Source organism: Calonectris borealis, chromosome 4, assembly GCF_964195595.1.
Source record: "Calonectris borealis chromosome 4, bCalBor7.hap1.2, whole genome shotgun sequence".
In the NCBI taxonomy this organism is placed as follows: domain Eukaryota; kingdom Metazoa; phylum Chordata; class Aves; order Procellariiformes; family Procellariidae; genus Calonectris; species Calonectris borealis.
Genome location: NC_134315.1, coordinates 85709885 through 85726565, shown reverse-complemented (window position 1 = coordinate 85726565; position 16681 = coordinate 85709885). Strand labels below are relative to the sequence as shown.

At 48.8% G+C, this 16681-nt stretch overlaps 1 protein-coding gene across 1 annotated transcript in view; it reads right to left on the bottom strand.

Moving 5' to 3' along the window:
- Positions 1 to 758: 758 nt before the first annotated feature.
- The window catches only part of CFAP299 (cilia and flagella associated protein 299), a 216804-nt gene continuing 200881 nt past the window's right edge, over positions 759 to 16681 (bottom strand). The window contains exons 5-6 of the mRNA XM_075150471.1: positions 4389 to 4518; positions 759 to 2135 (exon numbers count right to left, since the gene is read on the bottom strand). Of these exons, the coding sequence (XP_075006572.1) occupies positions 2040 to 2135; positions 4389 to 4518 (226 nt within the window). The 3' untranslated portion in view covers positions 759 to 2039. The remainder of the gene's footprint in view (positions 2136 to 4388; positions 4519 to 16681) is intronic.

Sequence of the window (16681 nt, the reverse complement as noted above, 5' to 3'; positions counted from 1 at the left end):
AGGGGAGGCCAAACCTAACGTTTTCAAAATGGCTCAGGAGTTCTGATTTTTCTCTTGAAAAAAATATATCCCAAATGCTAAGCTGTACTATAAAGGCAATTTTGCTTTAATGCTATAAAAACATTTGTGAGTCAATACCTAGCCCTTCCCTTGAGCTGCCTCAAGACACAGGGGCGGTAAAGCAAAGCCGAGCCGATGACGGAAGCCTAGTTTTCAGGCGAGGTGCGAGGATCGACGGAAATCTTCATGTTTGGTACTGCTGAATGAGGGAAGCAGCCGGAGCACCCAGGTCCGGAGAAGCCTGCCCCAACAGCGTGGCGGCGTCCCTCTGCAGGCCGAGCTTTCCAGCGCGCGCCCCTCTGCGGAACCAAAGCGTTACCGCAGTCCCGGGCTTGGCTCCTTCCGATAACGGCCCCGGGAGGCGGCTCCGTTGGCCTCAGCCCGTCCGCTCTCCAGCGGGCGCTCAGCTCGGTGTTCCCCCGCCGTGCCGCGCTGGGCTCCAGCGGCTGCCGGGGCTCCGCCGCAGCGGCCGGCGCTCGGCCCGCGCTAGGGGGCTCTGCCGGCCCGGCCACGGAGGCTCGGCGCAGGCTCGGCGGAGGGGGCGAGGCGGGCACGGCGGCGGGCTCGCCGCGCTCCGGCCGCTTCCTCCACAGCCTGGCTGCCGTTCAGGGAGGAGCGAGCTGGCCCCCGTCCGCGCATCTGCTGCAGAAATTTCAGGGTGCTATGGGATGAAGTGCTCTATATAAAAGCAAGATGCTACAGTAAAAGATTTTATTATATTTTGGAAATGGCAGAACTTCATAACATTGGAAGTTTTATGGGAAAGAAAACAAGGCTTCTAAGTCTCTCCCAAATTATTGCAGCTTTGAAGTAACAACTTTCACTTTGTAATTGTTGGAACACTCCCTCTCCTTGCAGTAAAGGGATCTTTAATGCGCCAACTGCTAAGACCGAGGCTCTCAGCCTTTTCCAAAGGGAACGTGCTTGTGATGAGGCTGGCAGATAAACCCCACCCTATGGGAAGCCTAGCAGCGCTGCTACCATCCTTTTTCTTGTCTGAGTTGCCTCGCTTGTCCTTTTCACAAACTCACAGTACCGAGGCCAGAAAAGATCATTAAAATCATCCAGTCCCTTTAGAATAGCGTCCAGGGAATTTGATCCAGCCACTTTCTGCCTTTGTTTCCTCGGCCTTCACCTCCACATCCTTTTTCTTTTCTCTGTAATTATTGCTTTTGTTTCCTGCTCGTTCTTTCTGCTGCTTAGCTTTGTGCCGTTTTGCAGTTCTCCAGTAAGCAGACAGCTACGTTGGTGGTTATACCAGCTGGGTCATGTAAGTACGGGCAACCTCCCCAAGTGCCCTGGGAAAATGGAAGAGAGTCCCTTGGGCCATTGCGTTGCTGCCTGAACTTCTGGCAAGTTGGTACTAGAACAGCAGCAAGAGCAGGAATGGATGAAAAGTGGCCTTCAAGGAACCACTAATGCCATCAAAATGCTGCAGATTTCTTTACGTTTACCAGTCTATTTGGTACAACCTGTCCCTGCTACCCTGTGAATGGCTTGGTCCGTATTACATAGTGTTAGCTGCTCAACAGAGGTCCAGGCCTACCTGAAAGAGGGTCTCCCAGCAAGAATTTAAAACATCCTGTGGCTGGGGAACTATGGGACAGTAGTTTCTTTTCTCTACTCCAGGAAAGAATGGAGCACCTCTGTCCCAGCCGCCCTGCTGCCTTAGGAGTAGTGGGAAAAGTTGGGTCCAAACCTTCTGCCTTCCCTTTAGGTGCTTTTGCAATTCACATACCCCATAGACTTCACAACGGACAAACACGGGGCCCTGGTACATGGACTCTACAGCCAGTACGGGCTCTTCCTTCCACTTCACTTCCCTCAAGGAGTGAGGCACAAACCAACTCTAAACCAGTATAAAAATCCCCCTTCTTACCCCTGAACGGAAGGTAAAGATCTTTCAAGTCTTTATTTTTCTTCCAGACGACTTTAAAACAGCTAACCAAATCATTGGGAGAAGAGCCACACAGATGGCCTTAGGTCCCTCTTCTGAGAGTATGGTCATAGATAACAACGTGGAGATAGAGATCTGTTTCAACAGGCGTCCGTGTTGTGTTGTCTCCTGGGTAGGCCTGAAACACAGAATATTACAGATAGCCAGTCAGGAGAGAGAAAAGACATGGTTTTTCATGTCATGAATTTGCTGCTTCTTCCCTTGGAACATCAAGTTTGATAAATGCAAGTAGCTCCGAGAGCGGGGATTTCTCAGTGAAGATTCATGTCCTGGCACTGGGCAGGTCGTTTCTCCTGCGGTGCTTTTAGCAGACGCAAAGACAGCGGTAGAGTTCTTTCAGCTAAATACGACTAGGAACAAGTGGACCAGCGACTGCTCAAAGAGAAGGCCTGCCTGAAAGATCGGGCAGCTGGCACTAAGTCTGTTCAAGCTGAACCCCACGAGAGAGAGCTCGTGCTGATTTCAGTTTGGCCCATAGCAAGCGCCTCTCAAAAGCTCGTTCTCCATCAGCGGGCGTTGCGGAAAAGCCAAAGCCGATGGATCTCATGGGGACTCACAGGCCTGTGCCCTGCAACCTGTGGGGAGACACAATGTACACGCCGAAACGCTTCCGAGTGTGGCTCTTGGCACGCGAGGACCTTTCACATAGACACTGAAGAGCTGGTTATTTGTTACAGATGTTCTGCAGCTGCAGGAGGTTGGATTGGTGGCCCACTTTCAATGCAACCAAACACATTTTTAGGTATGCATTTTTGACTTTCTAACAAACCAATGCACTTATTCTGAAATGCATATAATTTGATATTTTGTACTGTTGCTATTCATATGCGACCATCTTTCATGGGAAGCACATCAAAGAAACCATCGTCCTCGATCAGTTCTGAAGAAACCCAAACAAATTATTGCCCAGCCTAGTTCGTGTTGGTTTTGAGAGTAACCAAAGCCTGGGCGTGTTTGTCACATCCAATCTGTAGTCCAAGGACTTCAGTTCTAAAATTTAAAAACGTGCGGTTGGCACCAGAGGAACAGAGTCTGTTTCTTACAGAGGGAAGCTGTCTATAATGTTATTACCCATTCAGCTCTCAAGATGAAGGATAAAATACCCGTGGCAATTTAATCAGCTTTCAACTATGGGTGAAAATGGGATGTCCGGGTATGACTCAAGCATTTCCTTTGCTTGGATTCAACTGCTATGTAAATAAATGGTCGAGACCAATCAACTTCAGTAATAACAGGATCAGAGCCATTTTTAGGTGAAAGCAAAGCATACGTTTGTGCTGTCAATCATATATAAGAGACAGAGTCCACGACGTCCGTCCAGTTCATAGCACTACCGAGGCACAAGGATTTTGCTTGCTTTCATTCAGTTGTAAATCCTTCTGAACCATTCACTGCGTGCGGGAGAAACACAGCTCTCCACAAGAAGATGCACCTAGCGTCAAATTTCTCTTTTGTGAGGGACAGGGTTTAAAACCCAAGTTTGACCCTTATGCCAATGACGATCTCGATCTGCTACAAGAACTAACGGGGCCGCCTTCCTTATGACTTCTCAAATCTTTTGTATTAAGGAGGAAGAATAAGGTGCTGGGGTAGAAGACAGCAGGCCCTGCCGGGATTTGGGATATCACAGTTCCTGCAAGCTGCAGCTTTTGTTTCAAAGTAACCTAATATTTATTTATTTTCATCCAAGATTGATTTATTTTTAACCACCTGCAGGCATGTTTCGTAATAGAGATTTGATTTTTAAGAGGAGATGAATACAGGGACCACCAGCCCCTGGACGTCGCCAACATTTTAGCAATTTTTCCTTTTAGCTAGAGGCACATGCGTCATCCTCCGAGTGAAACACAGCATCTTTCCACGCCAGAGGTACCTGCTTATACACTCCCATGCTTGAGTCCTCGCATCCGCCAGTCAGTCCCGCTTTCCTCCTCAGCCCGTGCCCTCTCCCATGCTTCCCTCTCCTTAGCGCTTCTCGGCAATTCAATTAATAGGACCGAGCCTCAGCCTGCAGCCTGTCCTGGCAGTAATGGCAACAGCTGCTCGTCCTGCTGGGAAGGAAAAGGGGCAGGCTACAAGAGAGACCCTGCTTCGGACATCTGTCAGTTTTATCAGTCAGCTCAGCTCCTGCTTTTTGCCATCACAAGGGAAAGGCCGAGACACACTCGGTCAGAAACAAGGTAGGCTACGTTTATCCTGACAGGGACCAGAGCAGCGGGATTAACAAGGGGAACAGCACGTCGGAGTAAGCCTGAAATACTAGGTGTGTATTGACTGATAAAGACACTATTTGCGATCGGTCTCAACAGTTTAGCGATCAAACTCCATTGCATAAAGGAAATGTAGAATATTGGAAAAAAAAACCATTTACCTTGGGATCCACATTTATTATTTTCCTATCACTTTTATTCTTGAAGAGTAGTCCACAGGCATTTTCTGCAATCACTTGGTAATTTGGGCTGGAATTCAACGTGCTGACATTTCTATCCCAGTTGTAAAAGCTGTGAAAATGTGAAACAGAAATGCTGTAATGGATGTCATTCTTCCAGCTTAAAGGGCAGATTCTGACCTCCTTATTCATGCTGAGTAGTTCCTGATTCCACAACAGCCCCTCTGAAAGCCAGAGAGATTCACTGAGGAGCAGAAGTCTACTAAATATGAGAAAACCTGTCCAAATGTGGCCCTACATATCTGATCTCTGGCAAAGCAAAGCCGAGGCCCCTAGCTGACTCCTCATCCATTCAGTACTAGCGTTACTAAAAGACTCGGAGCCCGCGTTACAACTAGCGGGAAGCGGTAGTGCTTGAGAACTACTACTGTGACGGAAACAGCTCTGGAGACCACCTGAAAGTGCTTCCCGGACCACCACAGATCTGCAAACCAGATGTGGGAACCGACGCTTTCCCCTTAGGATCTCACTGGCACTCTCTTGCTGCCTTACTGTTTTCCTTTCTCTTGTTTTTAATAAAGTTTGGGTAGTAAGGAGCTTTTGGAAGTCTCCTCGCGGGCCAGATACAGCAGGAGAGGCTGAGCTCCAGCTCCCCAAGGAAAATCCCAGCTCCCTGGAGAGCTGTAGGGGTCAGCCTGGGATTAATTCTGGAGCAAACCGCTCCCTCAGGCTGACTGTGCTCGCTAGTTTCCAAAACGTCCAGCGCTAAGCAGAAGTCAAAAGGAACCAGCCTGCTATCTTAAGTACAGCTGGGACACAGGAGGGTTTCAGCACTTCGCCAGTTTATCTTCCTCCCAGGTCAGAGGTGCTGGAATTCCCCGAGCCTTCTCACGCTTTTGGTTTTTGACTTCTCACATGTTTCATCACCTGACCTCAGCCCTTTTGGGCTTGGTACTTGCCACACGGCCAACTACCTGGCTGTCATTTGCACGCTCACGGTTCGGATTTGCTCTGAAACCTTTCCAGAATTGCCCAGTGCGATGGCACGGCTATGCGTCCCCTCGCTGGGCTACTCATTTGATCACCGAAGCGGCACAGTGCATTTCTGCCGCTGATCAGGTGAGCGTATCTTTTGCCAAAGATGGAGGAGATGGGAGGAAGTCGGGAAATGATTCTGCGTGTAAGGAGGATTCAAGAAACTTAGAAAATACCTTTTAATTTTCCTGCCTTCTGCAAGGCTACTCCATGCCAACTAGATACATGGTTCTGGTTTCTAAAGCCTCTTGATTTCGTCCTCACTTTGAAAGAGCGCAAAACAATAGGCCTCCCTGTTCCGTATACGAAGCCTTTTCACATCCCGAACACCTCTGGTAGGAACGGAGATGAATTTACAACGCCCTCACAGAAATCATCCTGGCATCCCTGAAGTCAGCGGGTGATCCGCCACTGAAGTCGATAGCCTTGGATTACAACCAGTAGTGTAAAATGCTGCGCTCGGCACAACGTCACGTCCCTGAGCAAGCCAGTGAGCGCAAGCAGAAGCTGCCCTCTGGAACTCTGTGCAGCTAACGCCGAGATGCCTGCAGAAAATGAGTGAAAGGTGGGCGGACACAATTCATTCAGCTCAGGAGTAATAACTGCTTCGCTTTGATATGCTAATTGGACATACTATTCGTCGTCTATAGAATTATTTAATGTCCTGAGTATAGACCTTAAGTGGAAAACAGAAGATTTTTTTATTCGCTGTTTAAATGTAAGAATATGCACAAACTTACGTACAAATTAAATAGATTCTTTTAACTCTCCACTCAAGTTACCTGATCTTGTCCATACAGCTCTTCCCTGTCGCCCAGGACACAACTTGGTTAACGAGTCCAGTTTCAGAAACAGAGACTGTTTCCGCTGGAAAACCACTACCAGAGTAGGAAGGAATTGCTCTACGTTATCTTGGGGTGGTGATGGGGAGGGAATATATGTCTCTCTGCAAAGACTTCCCCACATTCATTAAAAAGAAATTAAACATCAGAAGGCGGAAATAGTCAATTAGCTGTCGGATAATAACTTCCTGCATTTTGCCAGGTTTCCCACCCCACTCCTACCATACTTCCCCATTTAAGCCAGCGAAGACAAGATCAGAGCTCAGACAGTCTTTCTGCTGGGAAATCAATGTCTCCTACAAACATTTTTGTGACAGACTGTTTCGCCCCGCGACAAATTGGTTTCCATCATGTGCTTAGATGCGAGACATGAACCCCAAGTCCGCCGGCAAAATGAAGTGACTCTCTCTGAAGCCCGCACCGAGGGCTAAGAGCATGGGGCAGTGCCCCGTGCAACTCTCCGGCTGCCTTTCCCACATAGAAGCCCCGAGCTTCTTGGCGTTGCCATGTTCTCTAAAACAAAGACCAGCAGCCAGCGAGACGGCGGCTGCTTTGAGGAAGCCTAGACGTCTGGCCACGGAAGGAAATCTCCCCTGCATACCTTTATTCCTGTCCTTCACTGATGACATCGAGAGATTCAAGCAAGCCTCACACCCACCTTCAGCACGCAGGATGAGAAGGGCTGCTGCAGCTAGAGGACAGTGTTACTGGGAGGACCAAGTCATATATGCTAGCAGGAAATACTCCCAATACTGCCTGAACAGGCAGGAGGTCAGAAGAACATTTTGGCCGGAGGAGCAAGGGCTTGGAGAAGGCTTCTCTGGAGCAGCCTCTCCCCTGCCAGTTACTGTTAAGGTGAAACTTGCTCACTGTCATCAAGGCATTCTACCACGAGGCTGCTGCGAGAAGAGGAGGCTGGCAATCAGGACTTAGGGCATCCCATCTCATCTGTGTTTCTTCCTCTGGAGTAAACACTAAACTAAACTTCAGCAGTAAGCGCTATTTAGGAGTTACTGTAATCCCAATCTAATCAAATAATTTTTGTTAGCAGAATTCCATGTGGCTTTAAATATTTAAATTATCCTGAGATGAAAACATGCTATCAGATGAACATGATCAAATGCCAAAGAAAAACATTTCAGTGTACATTTTTTCTATTATTATTTTGTTTGATTACCATGTATTTTGGAACAAATGTAACAGTTTTCAGCATGGCACGTAAGTATGTGGAGTATGAGAGACTTAGCAGTGCCCGCAGTCCAGCTGCGGGAAGAATGCGTCTTGGTTTTTTGTGGTTGGTTTTTTGTTTGTTTTGTTCTGTTTTTTTAATTTTTTTTTTCGACAATGACTTGTTGGTGCCGCGGTAAATAACAAGTAGCACACTGTGTTTGGGAATACAGACTAAAATATGCGAGGCGGGTTTTTTCCCATTCATCAGCTAATTCTGGTCTGAGCAGATTTTCATTCTGCAGGCAGGCAGATGCCCTCCCTGAATACAGGTTTTTGTATCCTTAAAGTTATCCTTCGGGTACCAAGATGGCAGCACATCAAACCACATGGTGCTTATAGAATGTCTTTCATCGAAAAATCTCTGGGTCCTTTTGTAAACATGCATTAAACCACTTGACATTCTTGTGAGATGTAAGGCACGCTTTATCACAGCTCATCAGTGGCTGGGGGAGCCAGGGCACAAAAAACGTTGGAGATTTTTCCCCAGGAAACGTGGGCCGATGGCAGAGCAGCGAAGAGTGCCAGCTGCCAGCTCCAGCCAGAAGGCGGGGAGCGTGGGTTGGAGTCCTGTGGCTGCTCACGCTCAGGGAGCCGGACAACCCTTCTCCTAGAGGCAAATCCTTGGCAAGGTTGCAAACTGGACTTTGATGCCTCAGTGTGGGGTTGTCCCCCTTTTTCCGCAGTGGGAAATGAGCTGTGATGGCAGAACTTCTTACACAGCTTATTCCAGCGGCTGAAACGCCACGCTGCATCAGGCCTGGACAGACCGGAGGGCGCTTCACCACTGAACAAGCTGGGGGCTGCCAATCACCGCCGGACCGAAAGAAAAGAAGGTGTGCATCTGCAGGCCGAGAGCTTTGTTGTCCCAGCTTACTATTTAAATCAGCAAAATCAGGGAGACAGAACACAGTATAAAGGTGTTTATGTCTGTGTTGGCCCCACCTTTGATCCCATGGGGTTAGATTATACTACCCTCTTCTTTCTTCCCCTCAGGATAAGGATTGGTTCCTTGATTCAGTTCTCTGCTTTTCTCTTCCCGCCCACACATACACAAAGATAAAACCATTCCCTATAGCAGACTGGGACTTCAGTCAAAAACTAATTATAAACAATGATGGCTCAACAGCTTTTTTCAGTTTGTGGTTCTACGAATTTGCGATGCAAACTATCTGGCTTCAGACCCCCTCCTGGTAATTTACCGACCAGCCTGCTTTGGTTGGGCAGCAGCAGAAGGGTGCCGGCAGGGCAGAGGGGGGGATGCAGGACAACAAAGGAGACTGGCACCGGCAATACAAAGCAGCAGCAGCAGCTCCTTTTTCCTGGCCTTCTCCTCCTTTCTGCCCTCCGGTAGGAGGGCACTGGTAATCACTCTGCTGGGGGGAAGCTGGCATTCTGCACGTGCTTGCCAAATATGACAAAGCAGCAACATACTCGGGTGGGATTTGGCCCCTCAGTCCTTCCGCAGCCTTCTGGTGCAAACGAGGGCAATGCCTCGGTGGGCCGCGACACGATGCAATACAGCAGACGTGCCCGACTCCACGCCAGCCGCCGTTTCACAACAAGACGCGTGTCACAGGCCTCTGGTTAAACAAGAACGAGCTACTTTTTCCACCTGAGAAATCTGGCTGTTCTTTTTCATCTTGAAGCAGCTTTGACGGAAATAATTATATTTATCAAACGATCGCCAGGGTAGGCTGAGATATGTCACGGTGCTTTGCAAAACCAAGGCAGCTTGATTTGCCCGCACCTACTGCGCACAGTAGCTATTCTGGTGATATCTTCCTGCCTACCTGTGCTATATCGTCACTACTCAATTAAAGCCCTGTGGCATTTACCTTAACTCACATGGCTGATTACCTTGCAAACTGGTCGTAAATCAGGAGTAACGCCGATGATCTCTGGTATAAAATTGGTAGAAATGAGCACCTGGCCCCGAGGACCCATTCACGCCTGGGTTCCTAGAGGCAGCGCTACCGGCCGCACGTCCAGTTGTAAAGCAGGAGTCACCACAGCAGAGAGCGAGCGTCTGACAGGTCGCTTGAACACCAGTGGGAGTAACGGGGATCGCTGCCTCTAATCCGTGGCCAAGCTTTCCTGCTCAGAACTGGCACGGTGAGGGGATGTTTAGCACTACAGCCAGAAACAGTCTTTAAGACTGCTTTGGCCTTGCCTTTGCCGTTTAGCTAACGTGCAGCTCACTGCACCTCGCTCCTGACCTTGGGCAGCAGCCCCCCCAGCGCCGGGGGCAGCAAAGACACCCCGTCGCTGCGAGGCAGGTTTACGGGGGAAGGCTGCGCCAGCGAGCACCAGATGCGTCTGAACCTCGCAGAGATGCAGCTGCTCCCTCTTGCTCGAACGTGGACAGCTCCTGCCGCAGCGCCCCGCGGCCAGCAGCAGCACCTCTCTCGGCAGTTCCTGAACGCAGCCTTTGCGTCTCCTTTGCCTCTCTCCCAAGCAGCAGTAGTAACCCTGAAATACGGCTCAACAGAGAACAGTGGCAAAGCTGCCGCTGGTTGCAGGAGGGCTGATGCTGACCCAGTATGTTCAACAAGCACAGGGCAAGAACTCACACGTCGCTGCTCGTCACTGGGACTACAACTACTCCGTGGAAATGAAGCTTATGAATAGCAAGAGTTTGAAAATACCTCCCCGAGCGGTTGACTCCTCCCTTTTCGCACGGCTTTAAAAATAAATATTTTTTGCCTTTTCCCTTCCTTCACTTTATTTTTTTAAAACACGGGCGACACTCGGCAAGAAGAGCTCTGAAAGGAGCACATCCATGCCGATTGCCGTTCGCTTGTGATGAACTCAACGCTCCGTGGGAGGGTCGAGGTCCTGGCCTGACACCACGAGGCCAGCGCTGTGAGGATGCGCAGACAGCCAAGCCCTCTGCGCAGGAGACCCTGCCACGAAGACCGACGATGAGCGCTACGCACAGTGAGTGCAGGGAAGGGTCCGGCGGGGCGCGGAGATTGGCTTTAGGCCTGCTTTCGTTTAACGTCGTCAGTGGCGTGCCGGAGTGACTCTGAGATCAAAGGGCTTGCAGAGCTCCTCTCGGCACTGTAACCCTTTGATCTCACCCTCTCCTCCTGATAACCCCCCAAGCCACATGGCTGCTCCACCTCCCGCCTGGGATCTGCCTCTAAGATTGCCCATTTTTCCTTACATCAAGGAGCAAAAAGGAATGTGATACGCAAAAAAGATGAGCACCTGCAGCTCCCATTGACCTGATGTGAAACCGTGTGCCTGCTCAGCAAGCCTCTAAGGCAGCTCTCCGGAGCTCATGGGCACACCATGAAGGGCGATGCACTGAAAGGAGGTGAAGATAAACGCAAGGTGGCTAATGGGAGCGGTACGCTAGCGATCAGCTTCACTGAACTATACCCCCACGGCGCCTGGGAAATGTACATCCAGACTGGATAGCAGCACAGCACAAATCCCGGTCCGATGATGGAGGCTAGAAGTGCCTCAAGGATGCGGTATGGCTGAAGCTTTCCTACTGCACGCAGCTCTTAGCAAAGCATTAACTAAATGGTGCGTTTTGAGTTTATCATGGCTTGGCATATTTCTGGGTCAGAACAGCAGCAACGCAAAGAGGACTTGGAAAGCACTTCTGTTACACGAGAGACTTGGAATTCCCACAGCCAAAAGATGCTATCCATCCTGTGATTCCGCTTTTCAGCCTTCTTCTTGACAGAATAAGAACCTCTAATCTTCATACAAAACAGTCATTTTTATATTGAAAAACACAGTTCTATCTATGTTTTCAGCCACTGCCAGTGCACGCCGCTCCTGCCTGTCCCCATTAACAGCTGCTGTATAGTTCATCTCGTTGGTCTGTCTACCGGCATCTAAAATGGTTAGATTTTCTTCCTCTGTTTCGCATACACATACACAGCTGTTGAACCATTTGTTGCACAGCGCGTACTCATCAGGTAAGTTTTCTTCTGGTCATGAATTATCTCTGAATCAAAGATGACTTCAAATACGCGCAACACGATGAGCACATGACACATCCACTCCATCTGCACGCACACCCCCACGTGGGTATTCTACAGGCAGCAGCGGGATCCAGATGGTCATCCCATGCATCCCTGCGCTATCTCGCCGACGGCCCGCTCTCCTGTCTCGTCACCCTCTTACGTCACAAGCCATTGCGCCTCACCTTCCATCAACGCCAAAGGACTTCAATCGGGCCATGTATTTCAGTCCTCATAATCTAGGTGTGTGCCTCAAGATTGCTGCCTCAGGAGGATGTCATTAAAATCACCAGACCCTTAACTGCTACATTAAGTTTCCCTTTTCATTTCCAAAGTTTAGGATTCTTCCTTCTTCCCAAACTCTCCTCACCTCTGGCAAAACGGTTCTCTACGGGACCTTCACAAGGGCAAGAAACGTTTCAAAAATCAGCAGGGAAAGAAAGGACACTACCTTTGCTTCCAGGACGGGAAGGTACACATTTTAACAACCTATCATCGTTGATACGACATAGCGTGTCGTTGACTGAATGTACCTTTGAGTGCAAAAGACTTCCTTTCCTTTGCTGAGTTTGGACTGAGAACTACAAATGGGAACTTAAACAAGAGAATCGCCACCTGTTTTTTAAAAATACTGAAAATAACCCACAAGATCCTTTTGCAAAATATCATCATGGAGAGACTACGTTACTGCCTGTCTGGGATGACCCGCGTAATTCAGGTGGTTTCAGCATCCGGGAACGGTGCCGTTCCCTCAAACTCTGCCAGAACTCGCTGTGATACCTGTTGCTGCCTGTATTTATACTGTACCTCCAGACACTGGACGGCTGCCGTACGCTGGCGTTTACCGAACGGATTCACCCTGCTTCGTGCTGCTGTGCAAAGAGGTACACAACAAAATGAGTCTTCTCTCGGACAGAAAACACGAGGTGAAAGCGAAACCGCTAGCTGGGTCGCTCCATCTCTTCGAGTGACTCCCACTTCTGAGAGTTGTCCAGGCGCTGCCAGAGAGGGGACGGCAGCTAGCGTCACGTGCACCGGCGGACGTCCTTTTCTTCACCAGTGCCGCGGGGGCTTCCACCCACCCCGTGTCCCAGCGCGCACGCCCCACCGCCACCCGCAGCCCCCGGCTGCGCAGCGAGGCGCGGGCGGCCGCAGGTCATCACAACCCAAGCCCCTCCGGCACCCCGGCCTTTCTGCAGTTCACCCTACGGCGGCGCAGGCCGACGTCCAAGAGCTCCAGCCTGCAGGTCCGTCCGCTTTTGCTTTGGTGGGTCCGAGCAGACGCCCCCCGCGCTGCAGCATTTAGAAACGCTTCTCGTAGCCAAGATGGGTTTTTGTGTAATCCGCTCGGTACTCCCAGCATTGTTTGAACTTCGGCTGGGTACAGCTTTTGCATTTCAGGATGAAGGCTAAGATTAATAAGAAAAAGAGAAGAAATAAAAGCAATAAAAGGAAAATAAATTCAAGTCCTCGGGGTTATAGGCCCGATCCCAAGAAATTATGAAACTACTGTCAGGCTCCAGAAGTTGTGCAGTCATCACTCAAATGTATTATCTTATTAGTTCTCTCCATCTTTAAAGAATAAAACCACCCAACACATTAGGATTTATGGCCAACGAAAAAAAAAGTTTTATCTTGAAGCTACAACAAAGAAGATAAAAGAGAGGCATGTAATTGTTGAAGGAACAACAGGATGAAGAGCTTATACATATTGTGCCATTAATAATCACTGAAGGCCTGTTGGCAGTTGCATACAGCTGACAGATCAACGTACAAAACCGGAGTCCCTGTTCTTTTGCATACCAGTACCGGGTGACTGCAGCAGCAGTCAGCCAATCGAGTAATTTCTTTTTTTCCTAATGTGCCTTTTCCAAGTGTCTTCAGATGGGAGCCAAAAAAAACACCCTGTAAAAATAAAAGTCTCAGTCATAAAAGATCGCCTCCTAGCCAGGCCTTGGGTGTTAAAACAAAACGAAACCAACCAAACCAAGCAAGCGCCATTTCCGAAAACATGCAGGCAGTGGTCACTCCGTCCCTGTTCCACACCAAGTGGTGGGGCCAGCGAAGGTTCTGAACAACGGTCTCTGGAGAACCGGGGACCTCAAGTGCGTTCGCTACGGATTTACCGAAACCAGTTCCTCACCACGGCAGACAAAGGAGTATAGACTGATCAGCAGTGAGACGGGAGAAGAGATCACTGCATCGTCCTCAGAAAAGAATCAAATCTTAGGGAAAGATTTATTATCTGATTGTCCGAGGGGAACTTCTAGCAAAGGCCGACCTAGAAATGCCGAAAGGCATCACAGCAGAGCATCGGTCTGGTTGTCACAGAGGTTCACTTACTAGCTTTCCTCTTCCACTAACGAAAAGCCAGAGTACGATGAACAACTGCACCCTGCGCTATCATTCAACTGATAGCTTCAGGTGCCAAAGACGCGGGCAAGTGCCAAGACAGATTTCCAAAGCCTGATGGTTTCTTGTAGTGGGCGGGGCGCATTGCAGGGAGCATCCACGGGTTTTTCAAAATCCCCCTGGGCACCTGCCTACACCTCTAACACTTTTAAAAACATGACCTTCAGACGTGTGCCGAAGTTGCCCTGAAAACAGCGCTTAGGTGCTTTGTTGGATCGGAGTCGTAATAAGACGTGACGAGCAGGAAGACCGGGAGGAACTAAATGGCGACTGGACAGGTAGGCGAGCTAGTAAAGGAAATGTCGAAGTATCGTTGCGTATCGATTTGGATATGCGTATTTCTCAGCTGGGCCAGCTTCTCCAACGTCTTCCCTTCTGAAGCGAGCGGGGTTAACATCCATGAATAAATTAGCTTCTTGATCAAAGTTTGATTAAGCATCTGAGATGAAATGATGGATTTTTCTGAGGGCACGTATTCAAAGCATGCGTAATGTATGCATGTATCTCCCTGTCTTTCTTCCTGTGGTTTCTTTCAAAGGGTCTTCTTCCTTTCCAACTGTAAGCTCCTTAGGCAAAGAGTTGAGTCCAGAAAGAATGCATCTAGAAAACCTAAAGGAGTGCTAAAACTTCTAATTATCAGCTGAACTGATGAAAAAAGATACTTTTATGAAAAACGAGCATTTCTTTTTCCCAGTATTTCACTTTAGCGGTGTGAGGTAAAGCCTCCCCTGGTGGGGAGGGCAGCCAACCCTCAAGGCTCAGAAAGGATTCTTTCCTCCTTCCCAGACCTCACTAATGCAAATCCTTTGAAATCCTAGCGGCTTGGGCGCTGAGGGAATCCTCGGAGCAACCAGTCTGCTGAACGATTAAGGCTGTAATTTCCAAGCGACCTGGGGACATCTAGATGCAGCTTTCTCACCGGCACTGGAAATGGGCACATGGAAGACCTCAGCCCCTGAGAAGGGCGCAGCTCCCCTCGCACCTTAGTCTAGAAGACTGTGAAATTGCTGGGTCCCACCCTCCGGGTCCGTGGCGGTGGGGCACTGGCCTGCCTTGCAGTTTTCTGCAAGCTGTTGCGTAACTAGTCTCATATTCTTCAAACTTTGCCAACTATATAAACATTTAGAAGACAAATCTTAAATATTTAGGCACGTTTTCAAAATATTGCTCTACAACTCCCTCCTGCCCCCCCCACCTTTCTGCAATACGCCCAGGGGTTTATCTATATCACAGGGACCTCAGCTTTTAAAAACACAGGAATGAGAGAGATGAGAACGCGTCAGGAGTTTCCATCTTGAGCAACTTAATCTCCCTTCAAGTGGCAAAAATGCCAGCTTTTCAGGAAAGGACTACCCTGTCTTGAGGAGAAAGGTCTTTGGCGGAGTCACTCCTAAGCTTATTAGATCCAAAGGGCTGTTGTAAAACACAGCCTCAGAAAACCTCTGGATTACAAACTCTGGGTTCACGATGTAAAAATTGCTGCAAAATGGGCTTTGCAGTTTCCAGCTTGCCAATACTAGTTAAGAAAAAGATGTATTTTGCTAGGATTTGGCGGGACCAGAGCACCCAGGAGACTGCTAAGTCTGGGGAGAATTACTAACAGCTAGTAGTGTAAAAACAAAATCTTAAAAAGTAACTACCTTAGTTACTTAAAAAACAATAGGTTTAACTTCAGGCACCACATCTTGCAAACACCGGCCTTGGAACGATCCATTAGTTTCTTACGGCTGAATGTTTGGTACGGGAAAAGGCTATGCCTATTCTCTTTGCTGCTAAAAATTCAATACAACCCATTACTACACACATTGGAACTATTGGTGTGACGCACAGCAACATACAGCTCGAACGGCTCAAATCAACATGATTATTGAAAACAGATTGGTTTTTTAATGCTTTCAAATCACAAACATACTATCGATCCGGGAGACTGACACATCCAATTTAAATGTACGTTTACCAACAGAGCAAAGAGATGACAGGGCATCAGGCAGGCAACTTTTCTACTTCAACCCAAACAAGGCGGCAGAGCTGTGATATTAATGAAGCAAAATGGCATACGTGCACATTCACGTTCCCCATCTCTTCTCTACAATAGATTCATAGCTTGTAATCTGACTGCCAAGATTACGCACGAGAGACACGTGTATAACCAGACAGTCAAGCTCTGCCATCTACTTGCACGTTAAAATGAGGAACAGTCTATAACCAGAACCTCTTTGAAATCTGGAGGATTAACAAGGATGGAGGCCCCAGTTCCTCAAACTACATGAAACACACTGAGTGCAACAGGACGACACAGTGCGCTGAAAGCTCTGCACACGCTTGGGTCAGAAAAACCATTCCAGGAAGAGGCTGTATGAAGAGGAAGAGGTTGTACGTGTTAACAGTGGGCAGCAGGAGAGGTAGGAAAAAGAGACAGAAGTTGAAGGAGACCTTCGTGTGGTTGAAGGGGCACTGCATACGTGAAGACACGGGGCACGCGGTTTGAAAGCCCTTGCGGGGTCTTGCAGCTGAGGGCAGAGGTCACGGGTCTGACGTGACGGACAGAGATGCCGACCCAGCGTCACGACGGGAGTGACTTGGCCACGGTAACCGCTGCTCAGGTGCTACTCACACAAACAGAGACAGCGGTCTCGTACAAACTTTGCAAAAGAACACATCCATAAAGCTCCCTGAGAGCCACAGTAAGATTATTCTGATTTTAAATGACGGGTAGGTAACAACAGTTGTAAGACTGCAAGAAAACGCAACCATTGTCATCTAACACAGAAAGGGA